Genomic DNA, 14,082 nt, shown 5'->3' with positions numbered 1-14,082 from the left:
AACAAAAATCAAAGAAGGAAGAAAGTAAAAAACAGAAGGGCAAGATCGCTTCGCTTCCTGTGGTCACGTGCTCTCACAAACATTTATTCAGAACTTGAATTTACGTTCCCTCAGAGTCAGCCCTAAATCTGAAAGCTCCTCCTTCCCGCCCCCAGCACAGAGAACCGTCCGAGTTTCGTACCCTCCAAACTCCCGCCTAATCTCTCAGAGTCTCAACTGGCTATCGCCGGTAATCATCCGTACATTCCCCGGTAGCCCCTCAAAATTTAATTAAACTTTTGAAAGTTAAAAAAGCTATAAAAAAAAAAGGGCTCCAAAATCATAATTAAATGTAATTTTTTATGGGGATAGTTGCTCCAGCTTTTTGTTTGTTTAGTTAATTTTGAATTCCGATGAAGGTTGTGGAAGCTAGGGTTTCCGTCGAGTCGCACGCTGACCAACAACAACAATGAGTGCTGTGAATATCACCAACGTCACCGTCCTCGACAATCCGGCTTCGTTTCTCACCCCCTTTCAGTTCGAGATCTCCTACGAGTGCTTGACCCCTCTCAAAGACGGTACTTTCTCTCGCTCTCGTTGGGCTTCCTTTTTTCTGCTTGGTTGGTGAGAAAATGAGAGAAAATCAAGAACCTATAATGCATCTTTAATGTGTCGTAGATGAGGAAAATGAAGGCTTTCCTTCATTGTGTAATCGTTATTTCCTTTTCCATGTGTTTTATGAGGGCCCAAACAGCTGGATAGGGTTTGCAATGTCATAATTCTTTATTATGAAACAATTGGGTTATGGAACTTACTATTTGCGTATAGGGTGTTTTTTTTCTTATTTTTGGCCACTGCCTGCGTTGTGGCCAGGATTGTTAGCTAGGGTTTGTGATCTTGTATTTGATTTTTGAAGTAAACCCCACATATGGTTCTTGATAAGATGATGAAATGTGTTGAGGCGATGCGCAAATTCTGAAACCAGCTGTATGTAGTGAGGGGGAATGGAATTATAGAAGATTAGCCTTTGCAGTTTAGTACAAGTAATTTGGGGAATATGAACCATATATTAAATGTGGCTAAGTTAATTGTACATTCAAGAGAAAGCAGAAACAACGAAGTGAAGTTTGCATATTTCGGGGAATTTACGTCATTTTCAGGCCCTAAGGAGACTACTATCCGAGATTATGGGGGAAGAAAGAACTTTCTAGAGGAATAGAGAGTTTATGTTGAAAGGAAAAGTTACTTTACTGTACACGGTTGCTTTTCCTAACCCCAGAATGCATTTGATTGGCTAACTTGACATAAGTTGGGTTTGAGCTCAAGACAAAGAAGTCTTGAATTGATTTCTTCTTTCTTGATTTGTAGGGCTTGAATACCTATTTCTCTTAGCCTACTTTTGTGTCAATAATAGCTGGTCACGCTACTTTTCATTTTGACGGATTTGAACTTTTGATCCATATAGATTTCTAAGGGGCAACAACTGGGTTGCATTAGATAGTGGTATTTGTGGAAAATTATCCTTAAGCCTCCAGATGGTGTTGGGATCCACTGAACCGTGTTAGTTTTCTTTGGTCCTGTATTTTTGCTACCTTGTTTTCTCCTTTCATTATTGGCTTTCTAAGTTCATAGTGCTTGTTTTTTCATCAATCTTGAAACATTTCATGTGCAGTTGGACCATTGCAATTAGGGTCGAATCCACTTTTGAGAATGTTTCTTTGTGTTCGTAGTTCCATTGTGAATTCCTTAGAGAAAGTCACATATTGTTGCAACAATAGAATATTTACTATGAATCTGGTTTAAGTGGTATCATGCTCTTTTGAGTGTCATCACCTTGCAGCTTCGGATTAGATTTTTTAAGCTAAGGACATTGCATGAAATGCTTAGAGCCCCAAGCTTGTATGTGAAAAAAGGAAGATCTTGTATCTTGGTAGATTAGCATTTTTATGAGCTATAAAGAGATGGTGTTGGTTAATAACACTTTTTTCAACTAGGAGTCTTTTCCTCTGTGGTTTTGGGTTTTGCATACTTTGAGGGCAAGATGAAATTTTTGTGGACTTGAGGGGTGCATAGGTGTTTAGTGTATGCAGATGGAAACCTAACAAAGTAGGATAGAAGAAGTAATGGTAAAGGACGAGGGTGGTTAGAGGGGAAAATGTTGATAGAGATCCTTTTTTTTTTCTTCCTAATCAGAGAATTAGATTAAATTACTGAGGAAATCATAATCAGAAGACCCTTATACATAGACCAAAGGTATCTTAAACTTATGAGTGCTAAGATACTTTGTACGCATTTGGCATCCATCATTCTTTTCCTGGCAGTTGAGTTCTTTGTTGCCTTCACAAGTCAAACAATTATCGACATGCACAAAACGAAGGATTTGTATCAGCGAATTCAAACTATTTGAATCTTTGAGCCTCGGTCATAGAGTTGATGTTTATGGCTGCATATGAAGAATGAGTTAGGTATAGAGACATTTTGAATGTCTCCTCTCTCTTTCTGGGTGTATAGCTGTTAAATTGTCTTCATGTGTGTTTATTTTTATCGTAAAATGGTAACCTATCAAAAAAAAAAAAAAATTCATCGTAAAATGGTGAGTTTATATTTCATGGAAAATTGGAAGTTGGAGAGTTTTAGTAAACCTTGGAGTTGGGTGGTTGCAACTTGCAACTCTATGTATTCGTACAAGTTTATTTTTTTGGACTGAGCATCAATACTGGATGATAGCTTCAAGACATCACTAATGATTACGTGTGTTATAGAATTTCTGTTTCATGTTTGTGTATTGTCACACTTGAATATTTAACAAAGTGGTTACTACTTTTTGGAAAGTTTGATCTGTTCAATTTTTCTGTCCCATTGTATGAGCTCTCTATTAGGCTTTGTTGTATATGCTGCCTTCTCTGTGAGTAGCAATCATCATTTTATTGTCTTTGTACAGATTTGGAATGGAAACTCATCTATGTGGGGTCTGCTGAGGATGAGACTTATGACCAATTATTGGAGAGTGTGCTTGTTGGGCCTGTCAATGTGGGAAACTATCGTTTTGTGTTGCAGGCAATCTTCACTGGCTCCTTGTTCCGCTTTGTTCTATTGCATTTTTGCATTTGACTTGCATATGGAATCAATTTCGATCTATAATTTTGTTGGACATTTGCAGGCAGACCCGCCAGACCCATCAAAAATTCGTGAAGAAGATATTATTGGTGTGACAGTGCTTCTTTTGACATGCTCTTATCTGGGTCAAGAATTTGTCCGCGTGGGCTACTATGTGAACAACGATTATGATGATGAGCAGCTGAGAGAGGAACCTCCACCAAAGGTCTTGATTGATAGGGTTCAAAGGAACATTTTATCTGATAAACCCAGGGTCACAAAGTTCCCCATCAATTTCCACCCAGAGGACAGTGAAAGTAGAGAACAACCACCTCCACCTGATCACGCAGCTGAGACTGATAGAAATGGGGAAGAATTGCCTGTTTCACCTGATTATCATCCTTCTGACGAGCAGGGACCTTAAATCATGCAATCACAGGAACTACCTCGAATCCCTGACCTTCCAATTTTCTCATACAAGGTATATATCATGGTAATCATTTTGGAGGCCAAAATTTTGGGCGAATTTCAACTTTACAAAAATGCGAAGTAAATGTTTGTGGAAGTGGTGGTTGAATTTCTGGGGTTCACCTTGGTTTTGGGTTGTTAAAAATCCTATTTTGTCAAGTTGATTACTGTGGTGCAAGTTGTATTCACATTCGCATTTGTTCGAAACACAAATTCTGGTCTCATTAGTTTTTGTCAATTAGGCCTTATTAGTTCTTGGTGTTCATTTGTCTGTTTGTTGAATGTTTTATTCATGACTAATGCCCGCTTTTATGCAGTTGAGGCTTCCTAATTTTGCAAGGACAATTGAATGAAAAGAGATAATTTATCTCCTTTCTATTCAAACTTTGGTAAGAGTAAATCAAGGGGTATTGTCGAGCGAGTCTGATTTCCGCGATAGCTGAATAGCTGCTACTCATGATTAGAATCCCACTGCAGATTTTAAACCAACTAACAAGACCCATTTGAGGGCCACACAAGCTCAGCAATATTACTAAAATGTTATACAATTGCTTTGACTAAAGTTACATTGCATCGAATGAGAGAGTTTGTCTTTCACCTTGCCTTGACACGCTCTTCTGGGACATTTGTTTTGCTTTATAAACCCAAACGAAGGCTGTCGGGAGAAGCAATTTTTTACTTCGTCGTGAATGTTTGCAGCATTGTAATGTGCAATTGTAAACATCAGCAGACGTAGCACATCACGGTATTCTGCATGATTTGTGAAAAGTTGAGATAAATCTATCGTCACCCATCCATCTCCGCCGCGCACACGCCATCCCACATCCTAATTGTCCAAATTGCACTCATCCTGCTAATAATTCATTTTCACTTCCTCAATAAAAAGTGATTTCTGTTCAAATTTGTTGCAAAGCATGCTCCTTTATTCAAGAAGGCGAGAAAAATAATCACAGTTATCATCAGTGCACACTTTTTACTGTAAATCTCATAGACAGTAGACAATTTTTGGCAGTCTAACCATCAGAATACTTCACAGACCACCATCATGGCAGTTCTCTCCTTTGCTCTTTAGTCAAAGAACTATGGGACCCGTTCATTTTGGGTTTTAGTTTTTATTTCTTGTACTGTCATGACTATATGGAAACGGATTCTCTCCATTTCACTTGAAATGAAATGGAGAGGGTCCATTTAGTATATTTAGAAGGGCATAGTTGTCCATTTAGTTTTTGGACAACTATGTCCCCCCTAAATACACTAAATGGACCCTCTCCATTTCAAGTGAAATGGAGAGGATCCTTCTCCTGACTATATTGGGGTTGGGATTCCCACCCCCTCTTTTTGTAATTTTATTTTCTATTAATATTAACGTTATCTTGCTCTGAAAAACAAAAGTATTCCCTTTATAAATTTATCAAACCAAGCAAACACTTACACAGGATGCCCAAATGTTAGTAGCTCTGCAGAAATGGTAAAATCCTTTGATTCATTTCTTGCAGCCATTTTGCCACTAGCAGTATGGCAAAAACAACATAACGTTCTTCAGTTCTCATTTTTACGCCTTTTCTCAGCTGGGCTTTTTGTCGATCCCTTTGCTTTTCCAATGTTATCAGCAGATCCCAATTTCTGCAACTCATATCAAGCAATTTGAATAACCTTAAAAAAGCTCAAATAACAAATTAAATGCAATCATCAAGTTATAACGTTAATTACCTTCTTTGTTTTTCTCTTTTGTTCTCCATGTCTTTTTCTGTTTTTCCTTTTTTTATTACCCTGGAGCAAGTAATGGAGCTGTATGAACATCTAATATCCAACCTGTTTATTTAATCATTGTGTTGGAACTATCAATTTATGAAAACCAACCAGTGGAAGAGCTAAAATTCGAGCATTCATCTCAGCAGCAGTTTCTTGGTTCTCAATTTCCCCATCACTGTTGAGCATGGCCTTCAGCCTACCTTCATTCAGTAATTTCTCAGATCGAGCATGTCTCTAAATCAGATTTACAAAAAAAAAAAAAAATGTTATAAGTAGGCCAACAATTGAAAGCCTTTATAATCCACAAACAAATGGCGACAATTCTCCCAGATTGTATATATTATCTTTTAATTAGTTTCCAAAATTATTCCCAAGACCAATAAGGAAAAGTTTAGGCTGCATATATTTAAAGATAGAAATCCAAATTATTCTCTCATTACCTCATTCAATCTCTCATTATTACATGAGACTTTATTTTCAAAACTCAACCTGGCTATGATACCACATGTAACACCCCTAAAATCTGGTGCTTAGAGACACATGCTTTTCATCTAACTTCATCGTACCAATGTAAATTAGAAACTATATGATTGCCCAAGTACACTCATCCTAGAAACTGCATGAGCTTATAATTAAGCATTTGAAACAACAACCATTCTTGCCAAAGCATGATGGGAAAGATTTACTAATGCCCTCATTAAATGATTGAGAATATTCAGCAGTTATTATTAAAATATAAATATCATTAAAGGATTCGTAGGGGTGTTGCAGCTGCATGTAATAACAATTAAATTTCAAATATATGAAGGAAAAGAAGGATATTAACATTTGCAGTGTCACAGTCGAAGATTTACTTTTTCTTATACGACAAGGATTCATGTTGTTTATGCCATAGTTGGGTTAATGTTTGTAAATGATGATTTGATTTTTTAGGCAGAAAATATGCCAGACATCTTACCTTGGACTTGAGATGATCCCTTAGAGTTTCCTCATTCAAACAGATAATTCTAGGGCACATCCTGCACTTAAAAACTGATTTGCATTTTAATATACAGTCTGGAATATCTGCAGGTAATGATTCCTTTTCAGCTTCGATATTGGACTGTGTCTCAAGTGTTTTGGAACCACGTTGACCAGACAGCTGACTGTCAGTAAGGATTTCTCTTTCATTTCCAGTTTCAGCATTATCATCGCTTATGGGTAGACCTGCCATGCAACAATTATGTCAAACATCCAGGAAAAATAAATCCTTTCAGAATCAAGAGAAATATGCATTTTGAAGCATTGTTATGATATACAACGTGCTCTAGAACATCACAAAGAATGCAGTTTGCAAAAGATAGGAAATAGGATAGCAGACAAAAGTCTACATTTCCATAAATAATTTTGCAAAAGAAAATCTGTAATGAGGCAGGAGGTAGCATGTTTTCCACACCAATAGCTTCCTCTGGCATCTAATCCAGAATTAAGACCAACTTTTTAATTTTTCCAGTTTATTCCACTACCTACTCCATCTAATTGCAAATTAATTGAAGTCGCTTAATCTTAGCAAAGGATTCTTAATTGTCAATGTAGCACACAGAAGAGTACAGTTTTTATTCTTGTGATAAGGGTAATGAAAACTGTTAGAAAGTAGAATTAAGGCAAAGCACCATGAAAAGAGATTTAAACGGGAGCCTTTCCCAGTAATTAGGACAAATCAACTCCTAAAATTGAAAGAAAAAACAAAATCCTAAACTGACAAAGAGTCAAGATTACAGTAATCAAAGGAAAATCATGTTTCTTAAGAGGGATCATTACCTCAAGAGTCCTGTCATTCTGCTCATCTCAAATGTACCACGTCAAACATAAAGACTTAATCAGACCTCAGCATTACCCACATTGACCAAACAAAGCAAATATATATATATATATATATAAGTGCCATTTTACCCAAAGGCTATTCGAAAACTAAGCAAAAACTAGACCATGGTTAACGAGTTAACAGGCAATGAAGAAGCAGGTGATTAACAAATTCCCCATCTACTTCGATAATATAGCACCAACAAGATGCCCCCTACAGCTTGACAAGGCCCAACACACCCAATTCCCCGCCCCCACTCCTCTCTCCCAGCCTAGCACACTTCCCACTCTAACTCAAGCCTAATAGATATGGACCACCAATACATATTTCCTTTTGAACAACCAACATAAACGAGTCACTATAGTGGAAAATAGAACAGGGAAATCAACCTTCAAAGGTCAATCCAGCTCACACCATATATCATGCAAAAGTTCCATCCCCGATCTTAAATGTCAGAAACTTCTTAAAAGCACCCTAACCACATAACAAACTTCCACTATAAAAACCCTCCATAGGGACCTCAAACAAGCTAAAAAAGAACAATCCCCCCAACCCATATGCAAGTCTTCCACCATCCTCCAAAGACCCTTCCCACTGCAAACCTCCATAAGCATTTCCACAATCAAATATTGAGCACTCCTGACCTCCTATAAATGAGTGAGGAAAGCACTTGCACCAACGATAACTATCCCTGCAAGCCTGTCCAAAACTTTCCCCCACAGCATGCCAAGGAAGTTCTTCACTGTACAAGACGGAGAAAAGAATGGATTGCTCCACGTAATTCTCCCCATACTGGTGAGGAGGATTCAGAAAAGTAGATAAAACAAAAGTTGCATGAAAAATTAATAACTATTTCTTTTACTTGGGCGTTCTCTTGTATACTTCCTGTTTACTAAGGTTGTGCCCCTTCTGCGGTTTTGATATGCATTACATTACTTATAAAAAAAATTATTAACTATTGATCCATTGCCTCCACCCACCTTAAAAGGCCATACATTTAAAAAGGAATCATAAGAAGTGCTGACTTATTCGATCGCAAGCCAATTTCATATCAACTTTGCAGCCCACCCTTGCCGAGGTCAAATGTTCTTCTCTCTCTTAATTATACTAAAGTCATGCAATAACAGAAAAATTAAATATGATTAGGGCTGGGCAAAAACCCGCCCAACCCGCAAACCCGCCCCGCCCCGCCCCGATCCGCCCCGCCCCGCGCGGATTTTGAGTGTATTTTTGCGGGTACGGGTGGATTTTCCCCAACCCGCGCGGGGCGGGGCGGGTCGCGGGTTTTGAAATCTTTTTCTTGCGGGTACCCGCCCCGCCCCGCCCCGCCCCGCCCAACCCCACATAGCTATAAAACATAAAAAACCCTAACCCTAACATATTTTTCTAGCTAGCGCCGTTTCTCACTTTCTCCTCTCTCTCGTCTCTCACGCTTCTATCTTCTCTCTTGTTCTCTCTCCATCTCTCATCTCCTTCTCTCTTCGTCTATGCCGCCGCTCGACATCCTCCGGCCATGGGCTAGTGCGCCGCTCCCACCTCGAGACCACGATCCAGGTTTTTTTCTCTCTCTCAAGAGATCTCAAGTTTTTAGTCTAGATTTCAAATTGTTTTTCTCCCTCGTCCAGATTTAATTCCAAGTTCTTTGGTTTAGGTTTGATTCAAGGGTTCTGATGTAGGTTGTGTAACTTGGGCTTGTTTAGGAGGAGAAGAAATTTGCAGAAGAGATGAAACGAAAAAGCGAGAAAGAAGAAGACAAGCCGGCGGAGGAAAGAAAGGAGAGGATCTGAGGAAGAGAAAACCCAACCCGCACAACCCGCAAAACCCGCGAAACCCGCCCCAATCTACCCCGCCCCGCAACACCCGAACCCGCGCGGATTTTCTTGCTTGTGCTCGGGTGGCGGGTTGGAATTTGCAGAACCCGCACTGTGCGGGGCGGGTGAGAAAAATGGGGATACCCGCCCCGCCCCGACCCGTGCCCACCCCTAAATATGATCAGAACAGTTCAGGAAGTGGATAACAAATTTCCTCTTTTTTTCTTTTTTAGGTAAGCAATTTATTAGGACCAACCACTATGGGGCATAATCCCATAGCATATTTAATAATTCCATAATTACCTAGTTATTGGTACTAACTCAAAAATCTGCTATGACTAGAAAACACCACCCAACCCCTCTTGATATTCTTCCGTAACCCCACCCCATTCAACCCAAGAACCTCATTAGAACACCACCCATCTTACAAGATGAAATATTTAGAATCCACCACAAATCTCCACCAAACCTCTCTCTCATGCATATAGCGCCATAGCCATTTTCTCAAAAGAGACTTTTAAGTACTTTGTTGAAACAGAAGCAAATATCGAAGACACTAAGATGGTGCTTCAACAAACATAATCCATACTTTTTTTTGACAAGTAACAAACATAATCCATACTTATTCATATATTTGTGAGCTAAGTTGCCTAAGTTCTAAGTACTAAGATGCATCACTAGATAACAGGGGTGGGTTCGAAGGGCCCTGCCTTGAAGAGGTTCCCCGACATTGAAAAAAAAAAATGTCAGAAAAAGAGAGACCAACACTTTGACAGTCAGCATCAAACATTGGCATACCTTTTGTTGCTTGGTCATGTGAAAAGCATAGTGGCAATATCATCATGGTGGAGATATCATTAATGCATCTCACTTTATCTAAACATAAAGATTACTTAAATTCCAGCATTGAAGACAATACAAAGAAATCCTACCTGAAGAGTCAAGATCAACCTCATTTGCTGAGCTATCCTCACTCTTATATCCTGAAACCAGGGGAAAAAAGTATATATGTAAATTAGAAATGATGACATTATAGTTGAAGAATATTAAAAGGGGGGAAAGTCTATTACGAACATTTTGGTTCTAGTTGAAGCAACATGACATTCACCAAAACAAAAATTACAGGAAGTATATACAGAAGCTTTTGAAAAAGAAAATCATATGATATAACAACAGCAGCATCAGCAGTAGTTATTGCTGGTAAATATATGTATTATTGAACAAAGAACAAGTAGACATGAATAATTACATTTACGCATCGAATCAGATTTGATACAAAAAAAGACCCCAAATCAAAAACAAAGAATATAGTTTGTGAATCATGGACTAGGGAGACCTCAAAGATAAATAACACAATCAACTAGCTAAAAACAAATGTATAGCAGACAAAAAACACCAAATAAGCTTTCCAGCATCATCCTATTCACGTAACCAACTAAAAAAGAAATATGAACACATGTTGCAATGTAAATGCAATTCTATACTTGTAAGCATACTTGTGAGTACTATAGCAGCAGATATCAAGAATGCATAGATGTCTAGAGAGAGAAGAAAATTAAATAAGAGTGAACCAACCAGATGAGGTAGAGCAAGATTCATTATCCTCTTTCACTTCTGCAACTGCATTATCCTCTGATTCTTCTATGGCTTCTGCTTCTAATTCGGAGTCCGAGGACGAAGATGAATCTGAGGCCTCATCTCTATTGGCATGTTCTAGCTTGTAGAATTGCCTCTTTATCATTACTGCTCTTGGAATTCAATTCTGAGAAACAAAAAAAGTAATCAATTTAGAACATAAAAGTGGATTAGTTTGCAATTATCAGGGATTAAATATTATAAACCATGTGTGGAACAAAGATTCAAATGTATCTTATAGCGATGGCATATAATACACCAAGTGCAGAAAGAAGACTCCAGAAGTTTAGCACTAAATCAGTTCCCATTCAGGGATGATTTTTGCAATATCTCACAGTGCCAAAAGATAGAGTGAGTCAGCCAAAATACTGCACCCATCTGTCACTGTCCGGAATTATATCTTGTATCGTACCATTACCTGAATTTTCTGGATGTCTGATATCATTGGTTAACCATTATCCTCTCAACTGCACACCATCACAAGCTTGATCTTAAAAGGAACTAGCAATACTTCCACCCACACCGTATTAAATTAGGCTTCAACTTAGGTCTATTAGTTGAGGAGTTCAGATCTCTGAAGTTTTTATGTTATAAGAAAATCTGTAGAGTAGTTGTGGGTGGGTGGGTGTGTGTGTTTGGGGACAGAGAGAGAAAGAGTCATGGAATAAAGATCAAGTTTCTGCTAGAGTGATTTTCAGTATTTGGATTAAAATTCCTACCCATTTGAAAAACTTAAGAACACCAACAAAAATGTATTATTCATCATTGGCTACCAAGACCATGGTATTGGAGCTTTTTATCAAACCCATTGAGATCATTTAGCATTCAATATACAAGCAAATGACAATCATAAGATTGGAAGAAAAAAAAATGACCCAGATATATACTAACCTTTACATAAAAAGACCTACAAAAATGTTAAAAAAATATGCAACACACTAGGTAATAATAAAATTAAAATGAAAAAGGAGTGATGGGGAACAAAGAACATGCGAGCTACACAAGATCATAGAAGTAAACAGCCAATCTTATGACTTCAATGGAGATTAACAAATCAATAAAAAGCGCAATCAAGCAAGATTTTCAACTTTATTAGCAAAATAAGTGATCTCATGCAATTGAACATTTAATAACTCACAAAAACTCAAGAAAGTCTAATACACCAACTACTTGGAGTAGACTACAGAATTCCAATATCACATTCAAAATTATATAAAGCTATATATCCCGTATTCGAAATTTGGACCATGACATTTTCTTTGAATCTCAACCAGATATACATACATACTGCATTTAGAATTGTCACGGCTACGAAACCAAGCTCAACAAAATGATAATATATAAATACCTTATGTATGTATATGCAAGGGTGTGTGTATATATATATATATATATATAGAGAGAGAGAGAGAGAGAGAGAGAGAGAGAGAGAGAGAGAGGCTCTCACATTGAATTGAACGAAGCTGGTGACGGCCGGGCACGGAGAGAGCGAAAGAGAGGTTTTAGGTTCGGCTGCCGAGAGAGACAGAGAGAAATATTGGTAATGAAGCCCGGTCCAATATGGGAACGAGTTGGTATATGGGCCACATGATACGTACGCAAAAAGGCCCATCATGTTGAAGCCCATATAAATTTGGTCATATGTATAGTAGGAAAACAACTTATGGTATATAAGCCAATTATCCCTGGGGTAGCTCAATCGGCTGTGGACTGTGTCTAATGAAGCGGAGGTCACTAATTCGAATCCCCCATCTCTCTTCCCTTACGTGGACATGTCAAAAAAAAAAAAAAAAAAAAAAAAAAAGCTTATTGTATATATAAAAATAAAATACAAAAATTATTGAGGGAAATAATGGAATGATCAATAAGCTGATGTTGCAAAGATATGGAAAGAGGCAAGTTCTCCAAAAACAAAAAAAAAAAGAGAGCAACAAATCCACACGCTAGAGACCTAATATCCACGATTTTTTTATATGATATATTTGTTGTATATTATACGAGGGGTTTATAGTATTCCACATGTACAAGTATACTACAAACTTCCCTTGAAATTGGACTATTCTATATTCATGAAACCCCTAACTTGCCAATAAGGGGTAGAACCACCCATGGCTTTGGAAATTTTTCTAATGGCTACCACTTGGTCGTCACACATGTTTTGATGATCATAGATTCACATCATGGCTGTCGAATTTACTAATAGCCAGCCTCTAATGGCCCAATATTTTTTTTTTTTTGTTTAGAATATATTTTCAAAATAGTTATTTAAACGAGTTTTTAGAAGTAGCTTGTACTCATGACACCATTTTAGGTGTGGTTCACACATTTTAACATGCAAGCAATTTTTGGTCCAAAGTGTTGCTAGTCTGAGATATTTTTTCATGATCAAGCTTCGAGTTGAATCCTTGTGCATCAATGGAATTCCTGCAAAATGATAACACTGTTAGAGGATTTTTGGTTGGGGCTGAAGACTTTTCGATGTCTAAGTTAGCATCTTGTGTGTGGATAAAAATATATAATGATAATATGCCTATAATATCAAATAGTTTGTATGTGTAAAGTGAAATTTATGAAAGAGAGTGAGAGAGGTTATGACACTCCAGAGAGGGAAAAGTGGGAGAGAGTCCCGGAGAAATGGAGACATTTCTCATTTTATAAGCCAATAGAAACACGTGTCACCATATAAATGGGCATTGACAGAATGGTAAATGAACATGAATAAGTGGGCATATTTTCTCCCTAACAATTATCAAAACATAAGAAAAAATATATTTTTTAAAGTAGCTCCCAATATGGTGGTAATTGTAGAGGGAGACTTTTCGTGTAAGTAAAGGAAAAAAAAAAACCTTTATTTTTAGTATGCATGATGAACAAATGATTGAAGGGTACTTGAAGGATTCATTAGAGTGTGAAAAACAATTTGTTTTCATTGTGATTGTTTGCATGCTTTAATTCCATCTTAAAATAGGAGAAGAATGAAATTAAAAACAAATTGCTTTGCAGGTTTGCAGCCATGATACACGTGGTTATATATATATTGAGTGAATGAATATTTTAAAATTAACTTCAACTTGAAGATTCCTGATAATGTGATTAATGTCTCATAATATCAATTTAAAAAAAAAAAGTTGACACGCACACGCTAATCCCCCCATAAAACATTGAACGGGGGGTCCAACCAAAAACCAAAATGGCTTGCTGCCTCGCGGTAGTGGTGGGGACGACGGACGGCGTCCAAAAACAAATTTTGCTACGTCTAAGGGCAAGATTGACGTTTCACAGGCCGTGCTAAGTGCTAACCCGGGTCCAGTCAAGTTAACTTGACTGATTATAAAGTCATAGTCTCATAGATAAGGGTGTATTAATTTAATTAAATAAATTAAGTTAGAATTAATTTATTTGATGCATTAGAAAATATTAAATTGGTGGTTGAGTTGCCAAATACGGAGTTAATGGCATTAAACTATTTTAATAAAAAAGATCTTCACAAGAATAGAA

At 37.5% G+C, this 14,082-nt stretch overlaps 2 protein-coding genes across 6 annotated transcripts; one reads left to right on the top strand and one right to left on the bottom strand.

The window, feature by feature from the left end:
* The first annotated feature begins 125 nt into the window (after window positions 1–125).
* On the top strand, window positions 126–3,808 carry SGA2 (ASF1 like histone chaperone). 3 transcript variants are annotated; one of them, XM_059593959.2, is made up of 4 exons: window positions 126–229; window positions 399–557; window positions 2,921–3,036; window positions 3,140–3,808. In XM_059593959.2, the coding sequence occupies exons 2-4, from the start codon at window positions 449–451 to the stop codon at window positions 3,497–3,499; spliced, it is 585 nt and encodes a 194-aa protein (XP_059449942.1). In that variant the 5' UTR covers window positions 126–229; window positions 399–448; the 3' UTR covers window positions 3,500–3,808. The 3 variants fall into 3 exon arrangements, with proteins under 3 accessions (XP_059449942.1, XP_059449941.1, XP_059449940.1); XM_059593958.2 differs by having other exon boundaries at window positions 163–251; XM_059593957.2 differs by lacking the exon at window positions 126–229 and having other exon boundaries at window positions 301–557.
* A 90-nt stretch (window positions 3,809–3,898) lies between these two features.
* On the bottom strand, window positions 3,899–12,119 carry LOC132180945 (stress response protein). 3 transcript variants are annotated; one of them, XR_009440214.2, is made up of 8 exons: window positions 12,032–12,119; window positions 10,525–10,711; window positions 9,882–9,932; window positions 6,254–6,501; window positions 5,404–5,529; window positions 5,254–5,313; window positions 4,976–5,166; window positions 3,899–4,396 (listed from the first exon to the last, which is right to left on the bottom strand). XR_009440214.2 is itself a non-coding variant. In XM_059593955.2 (7 exons), the coding sequence occupies exons 2-7, from the start codon at window positions 10,688–10,690 to the stop codon at window positions 5,083–5,085; spliced, it is 735 nt and encodes a 244-aa protein (XP_059449938.2). In that variant the 5' UTR covers window positions 10,691–10,711; window positions 12,032–12,119; the 3' UTR covers window positions 4,921–5,082. The 3 variants fall into 3 exon arrangements, 1 of the variants encoding a protein (XP_059449938.2); XR_009440215.2 differs by having other exon boundaries at window positions 3,899–4,393; XM_059593955.2 differs by lacking the exon at window positions 3,899–4,396 and having other exon boundaries at window positions 4,921–5,166.
* Window positions 12,120–14,082: the final 1,963 nt, after the last annotated feature.

Source organism: Corylus avellana, chromosome 5, assembly GCF_965113065.1.
Source record: "Corylus avellana chromosome 5, dhCorAvel1.hap1.2, whole genome shotgun sequence".
Taxonomy (NCBI): domain Eukaryota; kingdom Viridiplantae; phylum Streptophyta; class Magnoliopsida; order Fagales; family Betulaceae; genus Corylus; species Corylus avellana.
The sequence above is the reverse complement of the archived record's forward strand: the minus strand, read 5'-3'. Positions and strand labels throughout refer to the sequence as shown.